The following is a 21,956-nucleotide window of genomic DNA, read 5'->3' on the forward strand; positions in this document are numbered from 1 at the left end:
TATGCTGATTAATTTAAGAAATTTTAGATAATTATACGATGATTAATGTAGAAAGAGGAAGAGAAGAGAAGGAGAGAGTAATTATATATCGACCGAGGCGATGATCATGGATTATATAGTTCTATTTGAAAAAAAAAAGGCTAGCTACTAGCTAGCAGCTTGTCGCATAGTAGTACTATGCATTATTCGTACTAGTATTACATACACACATACGTATACGGCCTGGCTTAATTAGCAGGAGAGGAGAGGAGAGGAGACGGTTCTAGCTAGAGCTGCAGCACGCATGTGCATATGCTTGAAGGCGGGGCAGGGCGCGATTACGCTTGGCGGCCCACCACCTTGTGCTGCTGCTGATGCGCGACGCGGCCGGCGTCGGACAAGAGGTCCACGGGCTCCGACTCTGCGATCTTCCTGCAGCCGGCCTCATCTTCTTCCTCCTCCGGACGATGCTGCTGCTGCTGGGAGACGCGGCGAGCCTGGTCGAAGAGATCGACGGGCTGGGAGTCAGCGACCTTGCCGGCCTCGAGCGGGGTGCCGTTGATGAAGCCAGTCCGTAGCATCTCGTCGTCACCGTTCACCTTCGCCTGGGCCGTGCCGTGCCTCACCTCCTTCTTGCTCGTCGCCATGTTAATTACTCTCTCTCTCTCTCTCTTCGATCGATGTATATGATCGATCTCTCCTGATGCGGCTGGCTGGATATATATATAATTAGTTAAGCGATCGATGATCGCCTTTAATTTGTTATGAAGGAACAGAATACACCCACACATATATATATATATAGGGAATTGAAGTGATGAAAGCTGATGCGAGGACACGCAGCAGCGACGTGGACGCTACCTGTTGATTTACGCGCCTACGTACACTCTCTAGAACTCTCTGCAATAAACTCATCTCCATGATCCATGACGACCAGCCTCCGCGTGTACTCCTGCACCGACCTCCATCGCCAAATACAGTCAGTCGATGGACAGAAAATGCAAATAAGGACAGAGCTAGCAAGCCAATTCACACAGCCAATTTTGTCTTTGAGTATGGTTAATTACCTCTTCATTTCATTTGATAGAGAGCAAGGTTACCTCTATAATATAATATTATATATATATATATAGTATAAAATATACATATTGCATAAGTCTAAAATATGCTAAATTTTAGTAGAAAATCCCAATATCAAATTTAATAAACTTTATAAGACCAATTCATCCAAAAGAGGTTCAAGCACAATATGATTTGAGACTATACTAGCCAGTTGAAAAAAAATACTGAAACAAATTAAGACAGTGTTAAACAGTAAAACTCCGCCATATACCTACAGGCAAATAAAGAAAGTAAGGAAGAAGAAAACGGGCCTTGCCCTCGTCGCTGCTCATCCACCATCGCTCCCTGCAGTTCGCCACCATCATCGGAGCTTGTCCATCCAGATCCGTTGGTCAGGAGCTCAAGGCTATTTGGTCTGACACTTATGATCTCGCGAGTGTCAGATCTAACTGTTTTGGTGGCTCAAGAAGGGGGGCAATAGCTTGTCAGGATGATGGCATCATCAGCAGCGACGGCAAGGTCCGAAATTTCCAACCGAAATTTCGGTCATTTCGGTCCCCTCCGATACGATATTAATTCGGCCGAAATTTTTGAATTTTTCAATTTTTTCATAAATTTGGGTAATATTTGTTCAAATTCAACTAAATTTTGTTCAAAATTTCCGAAATTTCCGAAATTTCGGGATTTCGGTGACCCCCGATCAAAAACCTTCAACCGATAGAGTGAACCCTGGCGACAGCAAGGAGAGGAGGATCCCAACACCAACGACAACAGTGGAGATGATGGCGCCCCTTGAGCTTCTGGATTTGACGTCCTCTTCGAGTCCTTCCTTCTTCCTGGGTAGCAAGACCTTACCACCCACTAGAGATCTGACAACAACAAGCATGCCGACGCTAGAGCTGGTGGCCATGAAGTCGTGGCTACCTGCTACAGTCACTAAAGAAGAGAGGATGGCCTCCATCATCGACGAGGGAATCCATTGAGTGGCAATGACGAAATAGGAAACCCTAAGCTTTCAAATGGGAAGAGGGAGGTGACAGGATGTGTAAGGTCTCAACCTGGACGTGGAGTGAAGATCGATTCGGGCCTAGTTAGGTGATTTTGCATCAGCAGAACCATGCCTTGGCAACCAAGCAGCCGCTGTGTGCATCCATGGGTGCGAACCACCGTCCATACCGTGTGCTGCTGGGAAGGGTGACAATGCGGAGGAGAATGGAAAAGTGGTCATGGCTTCGATCGGCCGCTATCGATAGCTAGTTGAGCTTAGCTTGTATAATCATCAGCAGATAACAGTGATCAGCCCTCAAGACACAGTGATTTACGTGGAAAAATCCCCTCGGTGTGAGGAGTAAAAAACCACGGGACCAACGGTCCACTCCAAGCTTCCACTATAATCCAGTACAAATGGAGTCTTCTCTAGAACATTTAGAGGCACACCACAACAACAGCTACAACATCAAGTTACGCAATTGGCATCATCCATCAACCATCAAAACTAACAAGAGGTATATCAGCAAACAAGCAAAGAAATGATAGATCCTGTCATCTTCGGTTCTCAGCTGAGATCTCCCAAGCCACATATGCAAATTGCACGAAACATGGCTGAAATGATGATCTATGAGTCCTTTCCAACCTTTCCAAAAAACACCTAATCGGATACCGTTTGACCTCTCAAACTGACACTTTACTAACTACTGCATAATCTGTAACTGCAGTAACTCGAGTTGACAAACCACCACTCAAATCCGGCGCTCTACTCAACCAATCCTCATACAAACTAACCAGACTAAAGTGCTTAAAGTGAGAAACAAACTCATCAAGTTTAGTGCCAATCCAACCACGTTTGAGCCTCCAATGAATGACTTGATGAAGATCGGGTAAGAATGCAGGCTAGGGTTTTTCTTCCCATCATAAAGAGATAAGGCAATATCCACCATTGATCAGCACATGAATTAATGGCTCATATTTGTTGGACTTTTTCGGCTGCAATAAGCTGATAGTAAAGGCTTCATATGGAGAGAAATTTGGCCCAACCGTCAGCGGAAATGCTAATGGGCGATCGATCTCCTGGAGATGGGGGCAGCGATCGATCCCCTCCCCCCTCCCTCCCTTCACCTGGTTTCCCTTTTTGGCACCGCATTACTTTCCTATTTTAGTAAATTTATGCACCTAAAATTTATACACATCAAGTTTACACATCTAAAGTTTAGAGACCCAATATCTAAAGTTTAGAGACCCAAAGTTTATAAGTCAAAAGTTTATATATCCGATTCAAATTTGAATTTGAATTCAAATATTTTTTATATATAGTATTTCTATACACCTAAAGTTTATAGACCCAAAGTTTATAAGTCAAAAGTTTACATAGCCGTTTCAAATTTGAATTTGAATTATATCTAATTCAAATTTGAATTTGAATTCAAATATTTTCTATATATAGTATTTTTATGCATCTAAAGTTTATACACCTAAAGTTTATAGACCCAAAGTTTATAAGTTAAAAGTTTACATACCCGTTTCAAATTTGAATTTGAATTCAAATATTTTCTATATATAGTATTTATATACATCTAAAGTTTATATATCTAAAGTTTATAGACCCAAAGTTTATAAGTCAAAAGTTTACATACCCGATTCAAATTTGAATTTAAATTCAAATTTTTTTTATATATATAGTGTTTCTATACATAAATTTTTCTAACTTTTGTTTTTTTTTAATTTTTTTGTGGTGTAGTGTAGTAGGAAAAGAAGAAGGGGGAGAAGTGAGAGGAAGTATTGCCTATAGGGGGAGGGGGGGGGGGGGGGGGCTGGATCTAATCGCTTGGGTGATCAATCGCCCAATAGGCCCTTCGAACCGTCAGCTCTTCGGTTAGGTACACGAGACAGCGCAGCAGAAAGAAATTAAGGGATGGATATAGAAACGTCCACGTGGCCGCAGGAGATTGGGCGTCTTATCCAAGCTCTGGGCTACCAGGATCACACAATAATACGTACATCTCTGAGTCTTCTCTTTTTTCATCATACAAAGTACCTACAAAGTATGATCCGTATTAATTTCATACCAAGTAACTTTAATATCTGGCGCTTCTGCTCCCTTAGCTTCTTTATGTGGATAGATATATGACCGTTTTAGCGATTTTAATGGGATTAATTTTGACCTCGATCGGCATATATACATCCATTCATACACGAACAGTTAATTCAGTACGAAACACATGAGTAGACACAAGAGTAGAACTAGGATATATAGCTTATTAATTAACTGTTCTTTCAAATACATGGAGTACGTATTTGACAGTAGTATATATGACACAGTAATGCATGCATATATGACACCAAAATGTGATATGGATATGATTAAGCAGGTGCAGCAAAACGTACATTAATTAAACAACAACAATTAACCCTCGGGCACGCCTGTGTTTTGTTATCTCGCTCAACATATACGTACGTAATACTTTGCTTGCATAGCATAGGGACGGCGACATTATATTCTTAATTGATAAACTCAAGAACGCATGGAGATGGATCGAGAGATTTATAAATATGGAGCTTGCTTGATTGATTAGATGAGGTCGTCCTCCTTGTGGGTCTCGATGACGACGTCGGACTTGGGGTAGGCGTGGCAGGTGAGGACCCAGCCGGCGGCAACCTGGTCGTCGTCGAGGAAGCTCTGGTCGGACTGGTCGATCTCGCCGGAGACCACCTTGCCGGCGCAGGAGGAGCAGGAGCCCGCGCGGCAGGAGTAAGGCAGGTCGATCCCTTCCTCCTCCGCCTGGTCCAGGATGTACACGTCGTCCGGCACCTGCAGCTCCACCTCGCCGTCCGGTGTGATCAGCTTCACGTTGTACGTCGCCTGCATCCGCAGCCTGTCTCCCAGCTTGTTGCTCGCCGGCAGCACCGACACGCGCGCCGGCGCCGGCGCCGTCGCCACCCGCAGGGACATCGGCAACCGGACCTGGCTGCTCAGTGCCGTCGCCGCCATGGCTGCTATAGCTAATTAAGCTAGCTAGCTGCTGCTGCTAGGTAAGGTAGACGAGGAGGAGAGGAGTGAGCTAGCAAGAATGTGAGCGTGAGGTTGAAGGAGGCTGAGGCAATAAGAAGGGAGGTGGAGGGTGCCACGTGGCGAGCGGCGACTGGTTGGCTTATCTGCGGGGGAGTGGATGGGGCAACGACCACCACACGATGCACATCGCCGATGCTGTCCGGCCGTCTTGCGTGTGGTCGCCTCGCTTTTCTTTTTTGTTTTCTTCTTCACACCTTAACTTCTTTTGAGCTTTTTTTTAAAAAAAATAATTTGTGAGCCAATCACATGTACCTCCAGGATTCAGATCTGGTATCTCTTTTTTCCCATGGCCGTCCATTGATTTTGTTTTTCACGAGAAAAATAATTGAACAAGATGTATGTGTGGTCACACACATTTTCTTTAATTTCTTTTGCTATGTATATATGTTGTCCACACATACGTTGAATCACAATTGTTAGATTGGGATTTGATGGTCACGAGTCTTGCACAAGATAGAGTGCGATGTGCAGCCTCTAATAATTTTGAACTACTGCATGTGCCTTCTTCCTTCCTGTTCCTGGCTAGGAACTTTCTCCAAACTAACTTAACCTCTCTGTTTTTCTTCTCTCTTTTTTGAGGGCCAGGCCAAAACTTTTGCTTTGTACGATCACATGCACGCTTATATGATATTCCATGTAAATGGGCCGGCCCAATCCGCATAGCCGTACCCGATTCCAAGATACGGCCCATAGAACACTGGATGCGATGACCAGCCCATCTTGTCTCTTATTGGGCTTGTTTGTTGACAGGAACATCCATCTCATCTACTTCTAGGACACGATGGAACCTGCAGCAGGCAGCAGGTACATACAGGAGTGATTGAGTATAAAAATATGAGTGGATGTATAACAAGAGAGTAGTTCATGTGCTGATCGAATTCGATCGATCCAACTCTATATGCATGCATGCAGGAATATATACGCATGATCGATGATTGTACATGATATTTTCAACTCTTTAAGTTCTACTCTATATATATATTGCCACGTGTTGGTTACGTGGTCCTTTTGATCCTCACACGACACTATCAGTGAACAAACACGTTGTACACACACATATATACGTGTATGTGTAAGCGGAACAATAATTGATTGATCAATTAGTAGATCGAGATAACTGGAGTAGTATCAACTGCTGCACATATATGCATGTCAAGCATCCATCACATGTTCACATATATATACCCCGATATGAATATTGATCATCCGCATGCAATCGAATCGCCCTTCATGTGGTAGGACTAAAAGACAATTTTACCTCATTCAATTTTATATTACATTCTATTTAAGTCAAACAACAAACCAATTTAAATATTTTGAATCATTTATACTGATAGTATATGTGTGTGTAACTAGTACATTGTATCGTAACAAAAGAAAAACTCTCCACAGCTAGCTGACTCACATGCATGCCTTGGCCCTAGCTTGTTGGGACGTAATACATATCCGTGCATTATTAGCAAATTAATAGCAATTGATTAAGAAAATGACTAGCTACACAGATTCCCTAGGGAGGAAAAAAACACACATATTTAACAATTAATAGAAAGATTGATATATGGAGTGAGAGAAAAAAAAAGATTTACAACTGAAAAGAAAGAAAACATCGGGAAAGCACCACTGGTATTGACGTATAGTAATGTGATGATAAAGTCGTGGATGCATATCTTTAGCAAATATGCCCATGAATACTTAGCAAATATGCAAGTGAAGCTTGTACCATGATTTGAGTGAGATTAGATCGAGATGTGCTATTGGTTTCTGTCTTTTTAGTACATGTTAGGGGATGCATTCTCGGGTGTACGAGTGTGGTGTTGCGTGTATGGTGGTGTATGTACGTTTATTGCACAATTGAAAAAAAAAGAAAAATAAAATATGGATTATATTTCATTAGTGAAATTAAATTGTAGCTGGGTGTGTTTAGTTCATGCTAAAATTATAAGTTTAATTGAAATTGTAACGATGTGACCGAAAAGTTGAAAGTTTGTGTGTGTAGGAAAGTTTTAATGTGGTAAAAAATTAAAATTTTAAAGAAAAAGTTGGGAACTAAACCAGGCCTAGGTACGGTCGCGTGAAGATTGCTCGGATCCGATCGACATCCAAACGTACCGACACGGTCAAACCAGGGATGCGCGAATGTTTCCTATCTATAGTTTGACCAGCATGCATGTTCTAATGTTTTCTATTCTTCCGGTAGCCACTACTGTTCTATTTTCCTATTTCATTAATCAATATAGTAATAATGACTAAGCATATGCTTCCCACCCGGCCCTATCCAAATTCCAATCTCAACCAATAATTAAGCAATTAACCAATGAGCTATATATGAGATTTTTTTATTGTACTAGCCAAACTGATTAATTTTAATTGTTGCTTTTAATCATTTCACTTTGCTTGTAACCAATTCATCGATCAGTTCGTGCTTTGCCTGCGGCCTACCCTTTTTGTTTCCCGGCACTACTCCCAGGATATATACGGAGTATATGCCAACACGTACCATGCACGTTTCTTCGTTTTGTATTTTCTCTCTTCGCGTGTGTGATCCAGTTGCCTTCTTTTATCCGACAAGATTAATCTTCATCACTTTTAAAGAAGAAACCACGTTTAAAATTGCTGATTTTTTTTTGTTGAAAATTCTCTCTGTGTGTCTCTAGTATTTCAAGTGCTGATCTCGTGGTTTTTTTACTCCCCTTTGTCACAAAACATGCATGTACTCTGAATGCCGCATCTATATTGTTTGAAAATATAACATTGACTACTACTACCTCCGAGGACAAAGGGAGTAATTTGTACCTAATTAAAAGCAAAACATTTTAAAACCAACAATATTATAATACTATCAAAGTATTTTTCATGACATATTTACCACATGCAACTTTCTAATATTGGAAAAATAAACATGTTTAGAGTTTTTAGAGTTTAACTTGAGACATCAATTATGATAAATTTATATGACACGGGGTATATATAAGACTACCCACCTACAACATATGCGAAATATGTAACTTTTTTTTAATAATGGATATATAAAGTTGATCATTGTTTCAACTGAAGCTACAACCACCTATTATAAAGTTTTAGTTCGAAGGCCAAGCACGGTACAATAAAACCATGATAGATGAAAAGACTGGTACAACAACACCAACCAAAGAAAATAAGCAACTTATTTAAAGTTTAAGTTTATTCCTTAATCTCCATTTAAAGGTAATGAAGATATGTATGATGATTGACCCTAAATTTCGACCGCAGCAATGTGAAATAGCTAGCTTGTTTTGACAGGGATTTGTATATATGCTATGCATCTTCTGGATTCCTAGTTGCCATCGTTTGTCATGACAATGATATATTGCGCTAGCTTGAAGAAATGGTAGTTGGACAAATAATTATCTCATTTTATATGGTATAAGGGTGAAACTAGGTATTCGATCATTGGCATATACTAGCTAATTGCTCATGTGTTACAACAAGATTTCACAAAGAGTCCTCATGATAATTTCGATCTTAGACCATTTCCTATTATCTATATCTATACCTATACCTAATTAAAAAATGCGTAAGGCTTCGCCCTCCCCTTCGTCCGTCCGCCCCACCCCTTCCTCCCGCGCCGCCTCCTCTCTCCCTCCCTCCCGGCGCCCCCATCTCTCCCCCTCCCCTGCAGCCCCTCTTCTCTCTAGCACCCCTTCTCTCCCACCTCCCTCCTTGACTCCTTCCCTCCCGGCACCCCCCTCCCCCCATCTCTCCCTCGCTGCACACTCCCCCTTCCCCCTCGATATCTCTTCTCCTTGGCGCCCCTCCTCTCTCCTGTGCCTGTGTTCCCTCCCTCTTGTGCATTCAAGAAAAACGGAACCTCCTTGTTCGGGAACACGTTTTGACGTACTCACTCGACCGTGTTCAGCACAAGAGCTCACCGTTGTCGTTTTTCTCTGTCGGGACCATGTTGTTGTCGGCCGCGTTTCCATTATTCTTGTTTTCTTCGTAGCCAACCGCCACCATCAATGGACGAGTCATAATGTGGAACACATCCGGCCACCTTACTTACCGCTGTTGGTCGCTGGAGCACTGTCACCCATCTTCTCTCATCTTCTGTTTCTTGTGTTGGCTAGGGAAGACGACGAATAGTATTAGTCGTTTTTTCCTGTGTGTTTAAGGAAAAAAGAATCTTCTCGTCCGGGAACGTGTTTTGACACGCCTGCATCCAGTCGTGTTCACCACTAGAGCTCGTCGTTGTCGTTTCTCTTTCTATCGGAACCATATACACGTCCTACCACTTTCCTCACCATCGTTTGGTCACTGGGGCACTAGCGCCCATCTTCTCTCCTCTTTTGTTTCTCGCTTGAGTTAGGGAAGACAATGAACAATGTCTGTTGGGCATTATTCCTTCTTGGTCTAGCCCAACCATGCTACTGAACCACTCACATAATATTAAGACCGTATGAGAATGAACAGAACATGAAAAATTCTAATTTATATCAATTAAACAAGCGAAAGGAACACCATAGAAGATCCAATATTGAAGACAATATCGATGCACGTTATTTGTTAATAAGGTTCAGCCGAAGCCTACATCCCCGGAGTAGTGGTTACAAGCACTCCTCCCCAATCAAGCATATTACAACGTATCCGAATTACAATTAATGATTCTCGGCCAGACGCCGCCGACAGCCGATACCTCTCACCTACGCTAAGTCATCATTGTCGTCATCATATTTGGATCTCCTATGACGTTTCTTTCGCGTTTGGTTTCCGATGTATTATTGGGGTCGGTTTTATAACAAAATCATTTCTCATTATTTAATAAAAAACATCACACTTGCATCAGTTATATTTTTCAGTGGTTAGCTTGACATATATATACAGTCCATCAATCCCATTGTTTGGGGTCCACGTGGCAGTGGTAGTGGGTGTCTGGTGGAACCGTGACTAGCAGAACCACCACATCACTACTAGTATGGTAGTGTTTGGGAAAGATGGACTTCAGTCCCTCTGACAAAAGTATAAGTTACTACTATAGTGTTGTTTGGGAAGGAGGGACACCACCAAAGTAATATAGATATTAGTGCGATTTCTGATAAATATTTCATGTTTTCAAATATGCTAGCTCAACGTAAATTATGACATTATATTACAGAATATGGAATCATGCATGTAGCTTAATTATCTAGACAGGATAAGGTTGACGAAAAGGATATTGTTATTATTTATTTTGTTCTCTATATATGAACTGGATATTAAGTCCAGCATGTGTGGTTCAGTTAAGTCATCGATCATGTTAGGACTTAGGAGTTAGGAACAACAATACACACTCCGTAAAGTCTTGTCGATTGGTTGCTTGAAATAAGCGTTCTTCAGACATACGTTAATTATAACGATTAATGGATCGATGGCAACTACAGATAGAAGTCTTTTTTATCTTTATCTTTATAAGTTGGTATTTTGAGTAGTTTTATTGTTTTTTAATTAAACCTTGTTTTTAGTTCATAGTTGTTTCTATAGTACCATTTTGTAGCAAAGACCGAAATATTTTTTTTCATCTTAAAAAGAAATAATCGATGACGAATAAATGTTGTGCGTAGGAATGAGATCATCTGACACGAACCATACTAAAGTGTGATCCATATGTCACTTTTTTTCACGAACGCGTAAAAGAATTGCACGTCAATATGATCCATATGTCAGTGACTGAACTACATATCTTTACCTATTATAAAAGTTTAAGGTGTTTTTGCCAGAATTTTGGTACGTCATCTGTGTTTGAAACGGTTTTAGTTTTATGTTTCGGTTTTAATATATATGTCTACTACAATAAATTCTTCTTAAAAAAAGAAAGGAAAAGAAGTCCGACTAAAAAAAGGTAAATAAAGGAAGAAAAAAAGTCCGATTTAACGAGTGATTAAAAAAAAAGATCCGTCGTCACTTAAAGAGCGATTAAAAAAAAAAAGCTTCCGTCATCGTCAGTAAAAAAAAAATCTCTTGTCCGACTATATAGAAAAAGGAAAAAAAATCTCCCAGTAAAAAAAAGTCCGTTTGGTTTTTTTGGCACCGATATTTTTTTTCCCTTTTTTCTTTGCATACAAAAGAGTTTTTTATGTGCACACGCTAAAGCTTTTAGTTTTTTCCTTTTTTTTAATCCGATCTATTCACCGCGCGCCTCTGGGGTGCTTTTAGTTTTTTCATCAATGTTTTTTGTCACCTGTTTTTTTTCTCCCGTATGCTTTTTGTTTTTCTCATCCGGTTTTATAATCCCATCTGTTCACCGCACGCCTCCCGAGGTGAACCCTAGCGCCGCGCCGCTGCCATACCGATTTGTGTATTTTCTCCTCCAATTTAATTGCAAAAATGGATTCCCCACTCCTCTTATCATTTTCTCCATGATTTTCCCTTCGATTCGGCTTTAATTGCCAGTTTTAATCTCTGTTCTATAGTTGCCGATGATGACGGCGATCTTCCTCGGTCATTTTTGTCCCGAGTTTTATGCTTTGATTTTGGGGAAAACGGAAAGAGTAGATCGAGTGGATTAAAAACCCTCGACCAATTTTGGTTTACCAAGAAAGATTCGGCCGGATTTGATGGGGAGATTTGCTCTAGCAAACGTATGGGCATGGGATTATCTTCGGAAGGTTGAAGATGTAGTCATATTCGGGAAGTTGAAGATGGTAGGGTCGAAGAGAAGCAGACCAAATGGAGAGAGGCAGCGGACTAGCCTAGGGCTGAAAAGGAAGGAAGGCTTTCGGTCAAAAACCCAGAAAATATTTTCATTAACTTTTTTAATTATAATCTATAGCGATTCCAATATTAAGATTTTTATTAACTTTTTCAATTATAATGTATAGTGATCCCAATATTTTAATTTATTACTTAGCTCTTAATATATTACTGAAAAATATTTACCCGTTACAACGCACGGGCATATTTTGTAGTATATAATTAGGTTAGAGGATCTACTTCCGCACGCATACAACGAAGGGAGATTAATTTTTCATACTCGGCAATACGTACATGCTCTTTTAAAATTAATTATGTGCTTATTAATTAATTTTTTTGCCGCGGGGTTTCTTTCATATACATGATGTGAGCCTATACATCATGCTTATTAATTACTAATAACATTGTTTAAGTAGTTAATTGTTCTTTAGAAGAAGTTGAAGGTGCGTGGCTCGTGACATAATCACAAGCTTAACGCAAAGCATCATATATATCTTCAACGTTCTTTAAACTTTTCTTGTGGTGGGGGTGGTGAGGCAAATAGACCCCACATAACTACTCCGTAGTACATAAAACATACATATATGTATGTAGGAATAGGATGGTATGAGCATATATAGGATTTGATTAACAAAAGACCGAGAGGTAGCACATATAGCAGGGATGGTAACTAAAGATTTGTTGTACTAATTTTTTTTTGGCAGTAAGTTTTTTTTTTTAAAAAGAAAGTGGTAGCATAAAAACGATTCGAACTACCCTGCGTAGGCATGCACATACATACGTGCATACGTCACGATTTTGTATATAGACATACATAACAGATGCAATGTCAACGTTAATTAATTAGATTTATTTACAAAGATTTGGAAGCAGTAAAATTTATTTTGATACTCCTACATGGGTTTTACGCTTGATATTGGTTAATCAATCAATCAATTAATTAATTGATGAGGTCCGACGCGGTCAGAGACGGTTGGTAGAGTCGTCGTCTCCCTCCTTGTCCTTGGACTGCGTCGCGTGTTTCCAAGGCAATTTTTTCTCCTCTCCTCTCCTCAGATAATTAATTAATTAAAGAAAGAAATTGAATAAAAATAGTACTTGTGTGTGAAAAAGAAAAAGAGAAGAGAAGATAGTTTGTGCGTGGGCTCCACGAGGAGCGTAGACCGGAGACGATTTGCCGAGTTGGAGTGGAGGGAGACTCATCATCATCAGAGGATAATACTCTACTTACTAGTAGTAGGAGAGAAAGAACACCAACATTCAACTACTAGTACAAATTCAACAACAATGGAATACAGTAGAGTCGGGAAACAGCTTTAGTCGTAAATTTTTCTTTCTTTCTTTCTTGCTTTCTCCACCACGCCAAGTCCACAGCCACCTCCATTTTCTCCTCCTCCATTCTTCTCTTCTCCACCTCTCCTATCTTCTTCTTCTTCTTCTTCTTCCCAATTGCTTGCCAGATTCAATTGTAGTGGTCGGTATTGTGCAACAAACGCGGGCGGCGGCGGAGATCTGAGCGAATACAGACTGACCCCTTCCCTGCCTTGCCACTTTGGCTGAGGTATAGATCCAACATCTCTCGCAAGCTGTTCCCTTTTCTTGCTTCACTTGGGAAATTTGAGATTTTTGATCCCCCGATGAAACTGACTGGGGGTTGCAATTGGATTTTCCGGGGATCCAAAGTCGATGATTTGGAATGAAAAATTATCGGTTTTTGATGTGAAATGTTCGTCCAGTGTCATTTTTTGCGATGGTGCGTGGTTCGTAGCCGTCAATTTGATTCCCCAATGCGTGCCAGCCGCTGACTTGGACCATCCCGACGCGCCCCTTGTGTTGTTGTGTCTCTTCTTTTTAAAAATTTCCTTCTTTCCGTGTTTATTTAAATTATTATTATTATATAGTTGTTGTATTGGATGTAGTCGGGATGGCCAGCCTGGACTCTCGGTTGTTTTTCCCCCCAATTGCTGCAAGTTTCCTCTTTGTCTTCTTCTTCTTCTTCTTCCTCCTCCGGATTCAAGTTCAATCTCCTCCCCTCTTTTCACATTGCCACTTATCATCTGTGTCAAATTTGTTTTGCAAATTCTCTTTTGTAGCTCTCTACTTGTGAGCATCGATCGATCGTCTCTTTCTTTCCCTCGATTTGTTGGATGTGGTAATGGAGGTTTGTCTGACTGACTGCCTGCCTGCTTCTGCTTGGTCGTGGTCAGGTCGTCGATTCGGAGCGGTGGCCGCCGGCGGAGGTGCTCGGAGTCGGAGGGGTAGCGTATATGTGACTCCTGCTTTGCCCTTGCCTTGCAGATTGCAGGCCATGTCATGTGCCCAGCAAGACATGGATCCACCAACAAGGTATTCCCCCACCTCTGTTTGTGGATCTCCCTTTCTTTTTACGCATAGAAATACTACTACTAATTGCTTAACCTTCAATCTATCCATGTTTCATCACTCATTACATTTTGACAGTCATAGCAATATATCTTAGAAGCCATATATAGACCACTTCTTTGATTTTCGGTCTTGCACACATGTAGCTTGGGTCAATCAATTTCTTCCACCATCAACATCTGTAGCTTTGAGTCACCATTCACCATACAGACAGAATTTTTATTACTTAGGAGTATTTCTGTAGGTTTAATTCCCGACAACCTAGCTAGCTAGTTCGCCTCCAGGTAAGATGGATTACCCTTGAGGAAAGGGAACTCCGTTGCAACACATGTCATGCCCTGCAAGTTGCTATTAATTTGCTATTGTTTCACTTTGCCAAAACCCTGTATTTATTGTCTTCCTATGACCTATGTGTCTATTTGCATTGTGACCCGGTATTTTCTCATACGGACAGGGACGCTTTGTCTGAGGCTTTAGATGGTAATCGCAGCGATCACAGCGTGTATGATGCAGAGCATTCTGGACAGAACGGAATCGGGGATACCAAAAAGCGTACAAGCAGCAGCGATCTATCCACAGATGACAATTTCTCCTCTAGTGCTTTGCAGAGCAAACATGAACATATGAACCGCGATGCTCTTTCTATAGATGACCGCTCGGTTAAGTCTGGTGATGAATCCGATGGGGCTGAGAGTACCAGTGGCAAAAGTGGCAGTATTGACTCAACATGCACTGAAAATGATAGCATCTGGATACCACCTGAAGCTGCAGACAAGGAATATGAGGCTGACAGTGTTTCTGGAAAGATTGCTTACGCTGACGACGACGATGATTACAGTGATGGGATCAAGTGGGGCCGGTCAAGTTTCCCAGCCACTAATGAGGAGCAGGAGGTCAGCCACAATACTAGGGACGAGCGAGAAAGCGCGATGCTAGATGCCATGAATGGGCAGTTAAAGATACTTGTAAGTCGGTTCCTGGCCTCTGCTGGTATCTCCTTTTCCAAAGGAGAGAGCGGTGAGAGTTGGCTTGATATCCTTACCTCCCTATCGTGGGAAGCTGCACTACTGATCAAACCAGATGCTAGCAAGGGAAAGGAAATGGACCCTGGATCTTACATCAAGGTCAAGTGCATAGCATCTGGTACTCGTCGGCAAAGGTGAAACATAATTTGTTCCTTACTGAAGAAAATTCTTTGAAAACATTGAAATTATTTTTTATGTTTCAAATTATACCCCCCCCCCCTTCATTTTGCAATGTTGATTGCAGTGAGGTGATCAAGGGGTTAGTCTTCAAGAAAAATGCTGCTCACAAGCACATGCCGACCAGTTGCCACAATCCTAGACTGCTGCTTCTCAAAGGAGTCCTTGGGCATTCTGATGTTGGTTTGTCATCATTCAATTCAATGGATCAGGTTTGCCACTACATATACATGCATGCAGATATTAAATTAAATCCCATTTTTGTTGGCTAGAAGGTTAATAGTTTCCTTTTTGCGTCTCTATGGTAGGAAAAAGACCATCTGGAGAGGGCTATTAGTAAAATGATGGAAATATGTAGTCCTAATGTTATTTTGGTTGAGAAAACTGTTTCACGGGATATACAAGAACTTCTTCTGAAAGAAGGTGTTACTCTAATTTTCGATATGAAGCTCAATCGGTTGGAAAGAATTGCTCGCTGTACGGGTTCTCCCATAATCTCATTCTCAGAAGTCTTGGATAAACCAAAGCTGAAACGTTGTGACTCGTTCCACATAGAAAAATTTATTGAGGAGCATAACAGTGCCAGTGATGGTGGAAAAAGGCTATCGAAAACATTAATGTTCTTGGAAGGCTTCCCCAAACCGTTGGGTTGTACGGTATGTCTAGTTCATAATTGTAGTATCTATAACACATTCATGCATTTTGATCTTATTCATTTCGTCCATAAAATTTGTTCTTCCTGAAATCTCCCCATCCTTTTCTTTGGAGTGACAATGAAACCTCTAATCAAAACACCCCTGTCACTGTTGTATGCCAATCTATTCTAGCTTGCTGTATTTTACTTCAAACAATTATTGATTCCTGATGGTACTTGTCTGATCCTGCCCCATATCCAAGTGAAGTGAAGTAAAAGATTTTTATGTTTTGACTTACAAAAGGGATAGTAGGGAGGTGTAGATATCTGAAATGCTCTCAAAACATGACAAAGGAGCTGCTCCTTGTCTTTTGGCAAGGCATGCCAAATTTTAGCAAATAAAGCTTGGCAGGAGCTATGCACTCTATGGTTCTTTACAATAGCAAACCTGGTTTTGATTATGATGTGCTATACAGTAGCAAGTTTCATGCATCTTTTTTTTTATTATGATGCCAAATGAATATGACCCCTTCCATGCATACTTATTCTTTCGACTGAATAGGCACATGTGGAGTCACTTCTTTCCACTGAGTAGACACATGTGGGGTAGTCCATATTTTTTATAAATTATCTGCACGATTATAATTCTTTCTTTATCATCCAGATATTGCTAAGGGGTGCAAATAGTGAAGAACTGAAAAAAGTCAAGCAAGTCATGCACTACACAGTATTTGCAGCGTACCACTTGATTCTTGAAACATCATTCTTTGAAGATCAGAGGATATTTTTGAATGATCAAAATGCTTCAAGAGAGAATTCTGTTACTGCCATGGCAGGGCCATCAGCAAATGGTTACGATCCATCTGTTCTTTGTGCCTCTGACTTTCCTTCAAGAGATGACTCTCCAGCACTTAGACTGTACCACGCCACTTCTAATGGCTACACTGATGTGAAGAAATCCCTCAGTTCATCAACAAAAGTAGATGCTCCAAGTTCAATAACAAACAGCTCCTCGAGTGTTGGAGAAGATGCAAGTATCCGATACGACTCAAAGCCACCACTTCATTCTCAAAGGTTACCATCACCAGTCCCAGGAACGCTAAGGAAATACGTTGGCATGTTATCTCATCAGAATATTTATTTACCTGTCACATCCTTGCAAGAAACATCTGCTACCCAGATAGAAGGCGAGGTTGAATCTGGTAAAGAAATTGTCAGTAATGGTTTTCATTTTGGGTCAAAGGTGGAAGAGCCTGCAGTTTCTACTGCAAATGTGGATCGCTCACAAGATCACCAGAGACAAGAAAGAATTCAAGATATAATGCCAACAAATTCTACGCACGACAAACGTGAAGAATCACCTGTTATGGTAGAAGATGGGGAACAACATAGCACCATTGATATCATTAGCAAAGAGAAAACTACTAACGAAGATCAAGCGGATGATGCCCTTGATACTCACAGCATATTAATTTTGATGTCCAGTCAATGCATAACAAAGCAGGTTATTTGTGAGCAGAGCCATCTTTCTCGTATAAAATATTATGGGAATTTCGATGTGTCCTTAGGGCGATATTTGCAAGACATTTTGCAGAATCCGGTTTTGCAGAATCAGGTACACTGTTTATTAAACTTTTACTTTGTCCTCGAGTAGTTTTTCTTATTTTCACGAAATACCCACATTTTGTTTTAGCAATGCAACTTGATTCTGTTTGGATGCTTACTCAGCTCATTGATGTAAATTCATAGCAGAAACTGAGCTGCTCTTCATGTGGAGAGTTTCCAGAGTCTCATCTGTACTCTTACACTCATCGGAATGGGAATTTGACCGTTCGAGTCAAGCATTTGGCGCCTCAACATCATTTGCCTGGTGAATCTGAAGGGAAAATATGGATGTGGACCAGATGCTTGAGATGTGAGAATGAACATGGGATGTCCAAATCGACTCCAAGAGTGCTCATATCATCTGAAGCACGAAGTCTCTCTTTTGGAAAATTCCTAGAACTCAGTTTTTCAAGCCATTCTGCGGCAAGAAGGCTTTCAATATGCGGACATTTGGTGAACAGGGACTGCTTGCGCTTTTTTGGGTAAGCTAGCCAGCTAGGCATATTTTCATTTGCATCAAACAAAAATAATTTTAAGCTGAAACACCAGTATTTGGTTACCAAGCATAGCTATGCCGTGGAAAGACATACTACTATACCTTTCGTCTTTCTTGACATTCATTATTGTCTGTTCACTACTGCTTTCAGGTTGGGCTCGAAAGTTGCAATGTTCCGGTACTCATCAGTTGAAATTTATACAACCTGCAAACCACAAACCACTCTCCAGTTTGATAATCCCTGCAGGCAGGATTGGTTTAAAGAAGAGAGGAGATATGTATGTTTTATTAACTTCAGTATAATCATGCTATGTTTTCGATATGTTTTAATGTTTTATGTTTCATCTTTCAAGGTTCTTGCTAGAGGTATAAAGCTTTTTTCTGAGGTTGCAAGCATGCTACAACCCTTAAAGGATCAGCTTCTTGATGTGACAACAACCAATTGCACCGGCTCTCTCCCTGTTAAAGACTTCTCTGAACTTGAAGAGTTGTTGATCAAAGAAAAGGCCTTTTTTGAGGTAAGCATCCCTTCATTTCCATTGGTGTAGGTGTCGCCAATGGTATTCCTGCACATCACAGTAGGACTTTTGTTTCTAGATGAATTTGTTGTGTTTAATTTTTTTTTTTGTGCTATCATCTGTGTTGCCATCCAGGATTCTCTAGAAAAGACAATTAATCAGAATGAGAATCTATCTGCATCTGTGCATGAACTTGTTGATATCAATTGGTCCTACCAGGATCTTCTACTTGAACTTTATTTGTGGGACCGTCGACTGGATCAACTTACTAAGTGTGTTTCAGCTGGACAAGAGCGTGTTGTTAGTTGCAAAGATCCTTTCGATACTGTTGTCAAGAATATTAGGGTAAATCAGGAGATTGAAAATAAAGCTGACGAATTGACATGTGATAGAACTACATCAGTTTTGAGCGCAGTTGGTTTGACTGAGTGTCCAAGTAATAGAAATTACATTGACCACCAATCAGTTGACATTGAAGCACCCGTGCTTACTGAAAATCAGGGGGCTGGGTGTGCTCAATTTTCTTCCACTGGAGGTAGAAACGATGAAGACTCTTACACTGCTCCTTGTCAACTAGAGGTAGATAACATGGCACAAACCAAAGAAGTTCCTTCATTTGAAATTTCAGAGGTTCAGGGTGATGGGATAGTTGTTCATCCAATTTCTTTGGACCAGGAGCTTTCAAACGCTCCCAATCATTTCAGAAAAATTCCAGACTGGGATACAGGGGAAGGGTGGATTTGGAATTCTTTCCATGAATGTCAATTGGCTTACAGAAAGGACATACAAAATGAAATTTTGGATAAATTTGAAATTGTCAACCGTTATTCTCCGTCTCACATGTCTCCCTTGTTTGAGCAACATGAAGAAGTGAGCTCTCCACAGTTCACTGTTGGTCCAGGTGGTAATATTTTATCTGTACTGGAGGATGAGATATCTAGTATAATAGCCCGTGCTCTTGCTGTATCTGGGGAACATCGCCATTTAGTGGAGAATGAAACAGAGGGTGCCAGGTTGGAGCATGCTAAAACAATGGAAAAATCATATAGCTTTATGTCTGGAAGTTCTCTTGACTCATCACCATGGTCATCTATCGGATCTTTAGATTCCGAAGCAAGTTTTTTGTCTCTTGGTTCATCAGTTTCATCAGATGACCTATCTGGTTATGATAGCTTGCCTTTGTTCTCTTCAATACATCCAGAAGTCGCTGTAAATGGAAAAGTAGCTCTCAGAGGCAAATATTCTGTTACTAGCATATATGCTAAACAATTCCAAGATCTTCGAAAGAAGTGCTGCCCATCTGAGCTTGCATATATTACTTCCCTAAGTCGCTGCAAGAAGTGGGATGCTCAGGGTGGAAAAAGTAAAGCTTTCTTTGCCAAGACAGTGGATGACAGGTTCATCATAAAGCAAATAAAGAAGACAGAGTTTGAGTCCTTCATAAAATTTGCCCCTGATTACTTCAAGCATGTTTACCATTCTCTAGACACTGGAAGCCAAACTTGCCTTGCCAAAATATTGGGAATTTATCAGGTACTTTTACATTGATAATTGGAGTTTATTTCAATATATTCCTGACTTTATAGTGCTTTTCTTACAAGTTGCTTCTTCTCAGGTTAAGCAAACAAGGCATGGAAAAGAGATAAAGATCGATCTGTTGGTGATGGAAAACCTTCTCTTCGGGCACAATATTTCACGGATTTATGATCTTAAAGGTGCTATCTTTTCACGACACGTTGCACACTCCAATGACCGTAATACTGTTTACTTGGATCAAAACTACGTCGAGGACATGCGTGTTTCTCCGATTTATATTGGTGGAAGAACAAAGCATCTTTTGCAACGTGCAATCTGGAACGACACATCATTCCTCACTGTATGTATAAAGCAAATCCTGAATCCAATTACAGGTAATTGTGGCTTTCAATTAAAAATGTGTCTTTAACCGATTTATTGGCTTGCAGTCGGTCAACGTTATGGACTATTCTCTGCTTGTGGGAGTGGACAAAGAAAAGCATGAGCTTGTATTTGGCATCATTGATTATCTGAGGCAGTACACTTGGGACAAGCAGCTGGAAACATGGGTGAAAAGTTCCCTAGTAGTGCCAAAGAATGTTTCACCAACTGTAGTTTCACCCAAGGAGTACAAGAAAAGGTTCCGGAAGTTCATGGCCAAGCACTTCCTCACAGTTCCAGATACATGGAGTTCAGAGAATTCTTCCGGACCAAGCAAATCGTTTGGGCATAGCAATAACATGTTGGTAGAAGTCCATAGTGATGACAATCTGCTTCAGCATCCAATTGAGGCTGAGACAGTTGTATAAATGACTTCTCTGACAGTTGTTGAATCCTATCCTGTTGCTACTTGGCTTTTTTTTTTTTTCATTTTGTAAAATGGTGTACATAGGAGGGCCTCACTCACTAATTGATTTTGGCAACCCCAGAGAAGTTTGCAGATTTTAGGCAAGTCGATGGGGGGCAAGTGAGGCCTACAGTACATGTATGTATACAAATGTTCATTGTTAATTTCACAGTTATTACAGTGAAATTGCAAAATTGATGATTATTCTGAACCTCAGTTTCCACCAGCTAGTTAGTTGGTAACTTGTGACATTATTGATAGACCAATATTGCTCCAATTCATTTCCGCTGGAGACGATCTTCTTGCTGTGAGCACTGAGCCATACTCATTCGCAGAAGCAAAAAAGGAGTGCTGCCATGAAGCACAAAACCTGGGTTGTCGCAAATTAAAGGGGTATGTTCACAACCACAAGCATGGCATCGAATTCTCGCCCAAATCCTTGTAGTGAAGATTATGACGAGCAGAGGAATTTTTTTTCTTTTTTAAGACAAGTATAACTATGGCATTGCGATTGTTTTTTTGATCTTGTCTTGGTGCTTGGTTGCAGAACTGCTTTAGCCAAGGGATTGTTGTCGCGCTGTTCATTTGTTGGAGTGCAGTCAAGGTCAGCTAATTTAATTCCCCATTGCATACATGCAGATTCTCAACCCACAAAGAATGGAATATGGGCTAGCTATACTCCAATTATCATCCTTCTTCGTTTCTCCCCCTCATGCATGACTCTGCAAAGAAAGATGCTTGAATCCAATCGATTTGGCATTTCTTCATCTGATTTTTTCAGATAATGGAAATGGGTTACATCTCCGGCCTCTGCCCGTAGGCACACAGCCAAAAAATTTAGACGTGAACAGAAAAGTTAAAAAAGGCGAGATGGGACAAACCCCCAACTTCTGCCGATGATATGATCTACTAAAATAATATTTTTTTTTCAAAATCACGTAGATTCTA

The 21,956-nt window shown here is 40.7% G+C and overlaps 3 protein-coding genes across 4 annotated transcripts; 1 reads left to right on the plus strand and 2 right to left on the minus strand.

Moving 5' to 3' along the window:
- Positions 1-76: 76 nt before the first annotated feature.
- LOC127782284 (SEED MATURATION PROTEIN 1) lies at positions 77-728 on the minus strand. Its single transcript, XM_052309423.1, has one exon. The coding sequence runs from the start codon at positions 624-626 to the stop codon at positions 318-320; it is 309 nt and encodes a 102-aa protein (XP_052165383.1). The 5' UTR covers positions 627-728; the 3' UTR covers positions 77-317.
- A 3,643-nt stretch (positions 729-4,371) lies between these two features.
- LOC127782283 (ferredoxin-1, chloroplastic) lies at positions 4,372-5,123 on the minus strand. Its single transcript, XM_052309422.1, has one exon. It carries the CDS (start codon positions 5,024-5,026, stop codon positions 4,607-4,609), a length of 420 nt encoding a protein of 139 aa, XP_052165382.1. The 5' UTR covers positions 5,027-5,123; the 3' UTR covers positions 4,372-4,606.
- A 7,894-nt stretch (positions 5,124-13,017) lies between these two features.
- LOC127782276 (1-phosphatidylinositol-3-phosphate 5-kinase FAB1B) lies at positions 13,018-21,219 on the plus strand. Of its 2 annotated transcripts, none has more exons than XM_052309408.1 (12): positions 13,018-13,370; positions 14,017-14,155; positions 14,646-15,350; positions 15,461-15,605; positions 15,702-16,049; positions 16,692-17,642; positions 17,780-18,114; positions 18,280-18,406; positions 18,482-18,646; positions 18,782-20,179; positions 20,262-20,522; positions 20,611-21,219. In XM_052309408.1, the coding sequence occupies exons 2-12, from the start codon at positions 14,118-14,120 to the stop codon at positions 20,968-20,970; spliced, it is 4,833 nt and encodes a 1,610-aa protein (XP_052165368.1). In that variant the 5' UTR covers positions 13,018-13,370; positions 14,017-14,117; the 3' UTR covers positions 20,971-21,219. The 2 variants fall into 2 exon arrangements, with proteins under 2 accessions (XP_052165368.1, XP_052165369.1); XM_052309409.1 differs by lacking the exon at positions 13,018-13,370 and adding an exon at positions 13,739-13,912.
- Positions 21,220-21,956: the final 737 nt, after the last annotated feature.

Source organism: Oryza glaberrima, chromosome 8 (genome assembly GCF_000147395.1).
Source record: "Oryza glaberrima chromosome 8, OglaRS2, whole genome shotgun sequence".
NCBI lineage: Eukaryota > Viridiplantae > Streptophyta > Magnoliopsida > Poales > Poaceae > Oryza > Oryza glaberrima.

Excerpts from the sequence above, each read along its gene's own strand:
- LOC127782284 (XM_052309423.1), bottom strand. The coding sequence starts at position 626 with ATGGCGACGAGCAAGAAGGAGGTGAGGCACGGCACGGCCCAGGCGAAG.
- LOC127782283 (XM_052309422.1), bottom strand. The coding sequence starts at position 5,026 with ATGGCGGCGACGGCACTGAGCAGCCAGGTCCGGTTGCCGATGTCCCTG.
- LOC127782276 (XM_052309408.1), top strand. The coding sequence starts at position 14,118 with ATGTCATGTGCCCAGCAAGACATGGATCCACCAACAAG. Across the intron at positions 20,180-20,261 it reads AAATATTGGGAATTTATCAG|GTTAAGCAAACAAGGCATGG; the intron begins GTACTTTTACAT and ends GCTTCTTCTCAG. Across the intron at positions 20,523-20,610 it reads ACGACACATCATTCCTCACT|TCGGTCAACGTTATGGACTA; the intron begins GTATGTATAAAG and ends ATTGGCTTGCAG.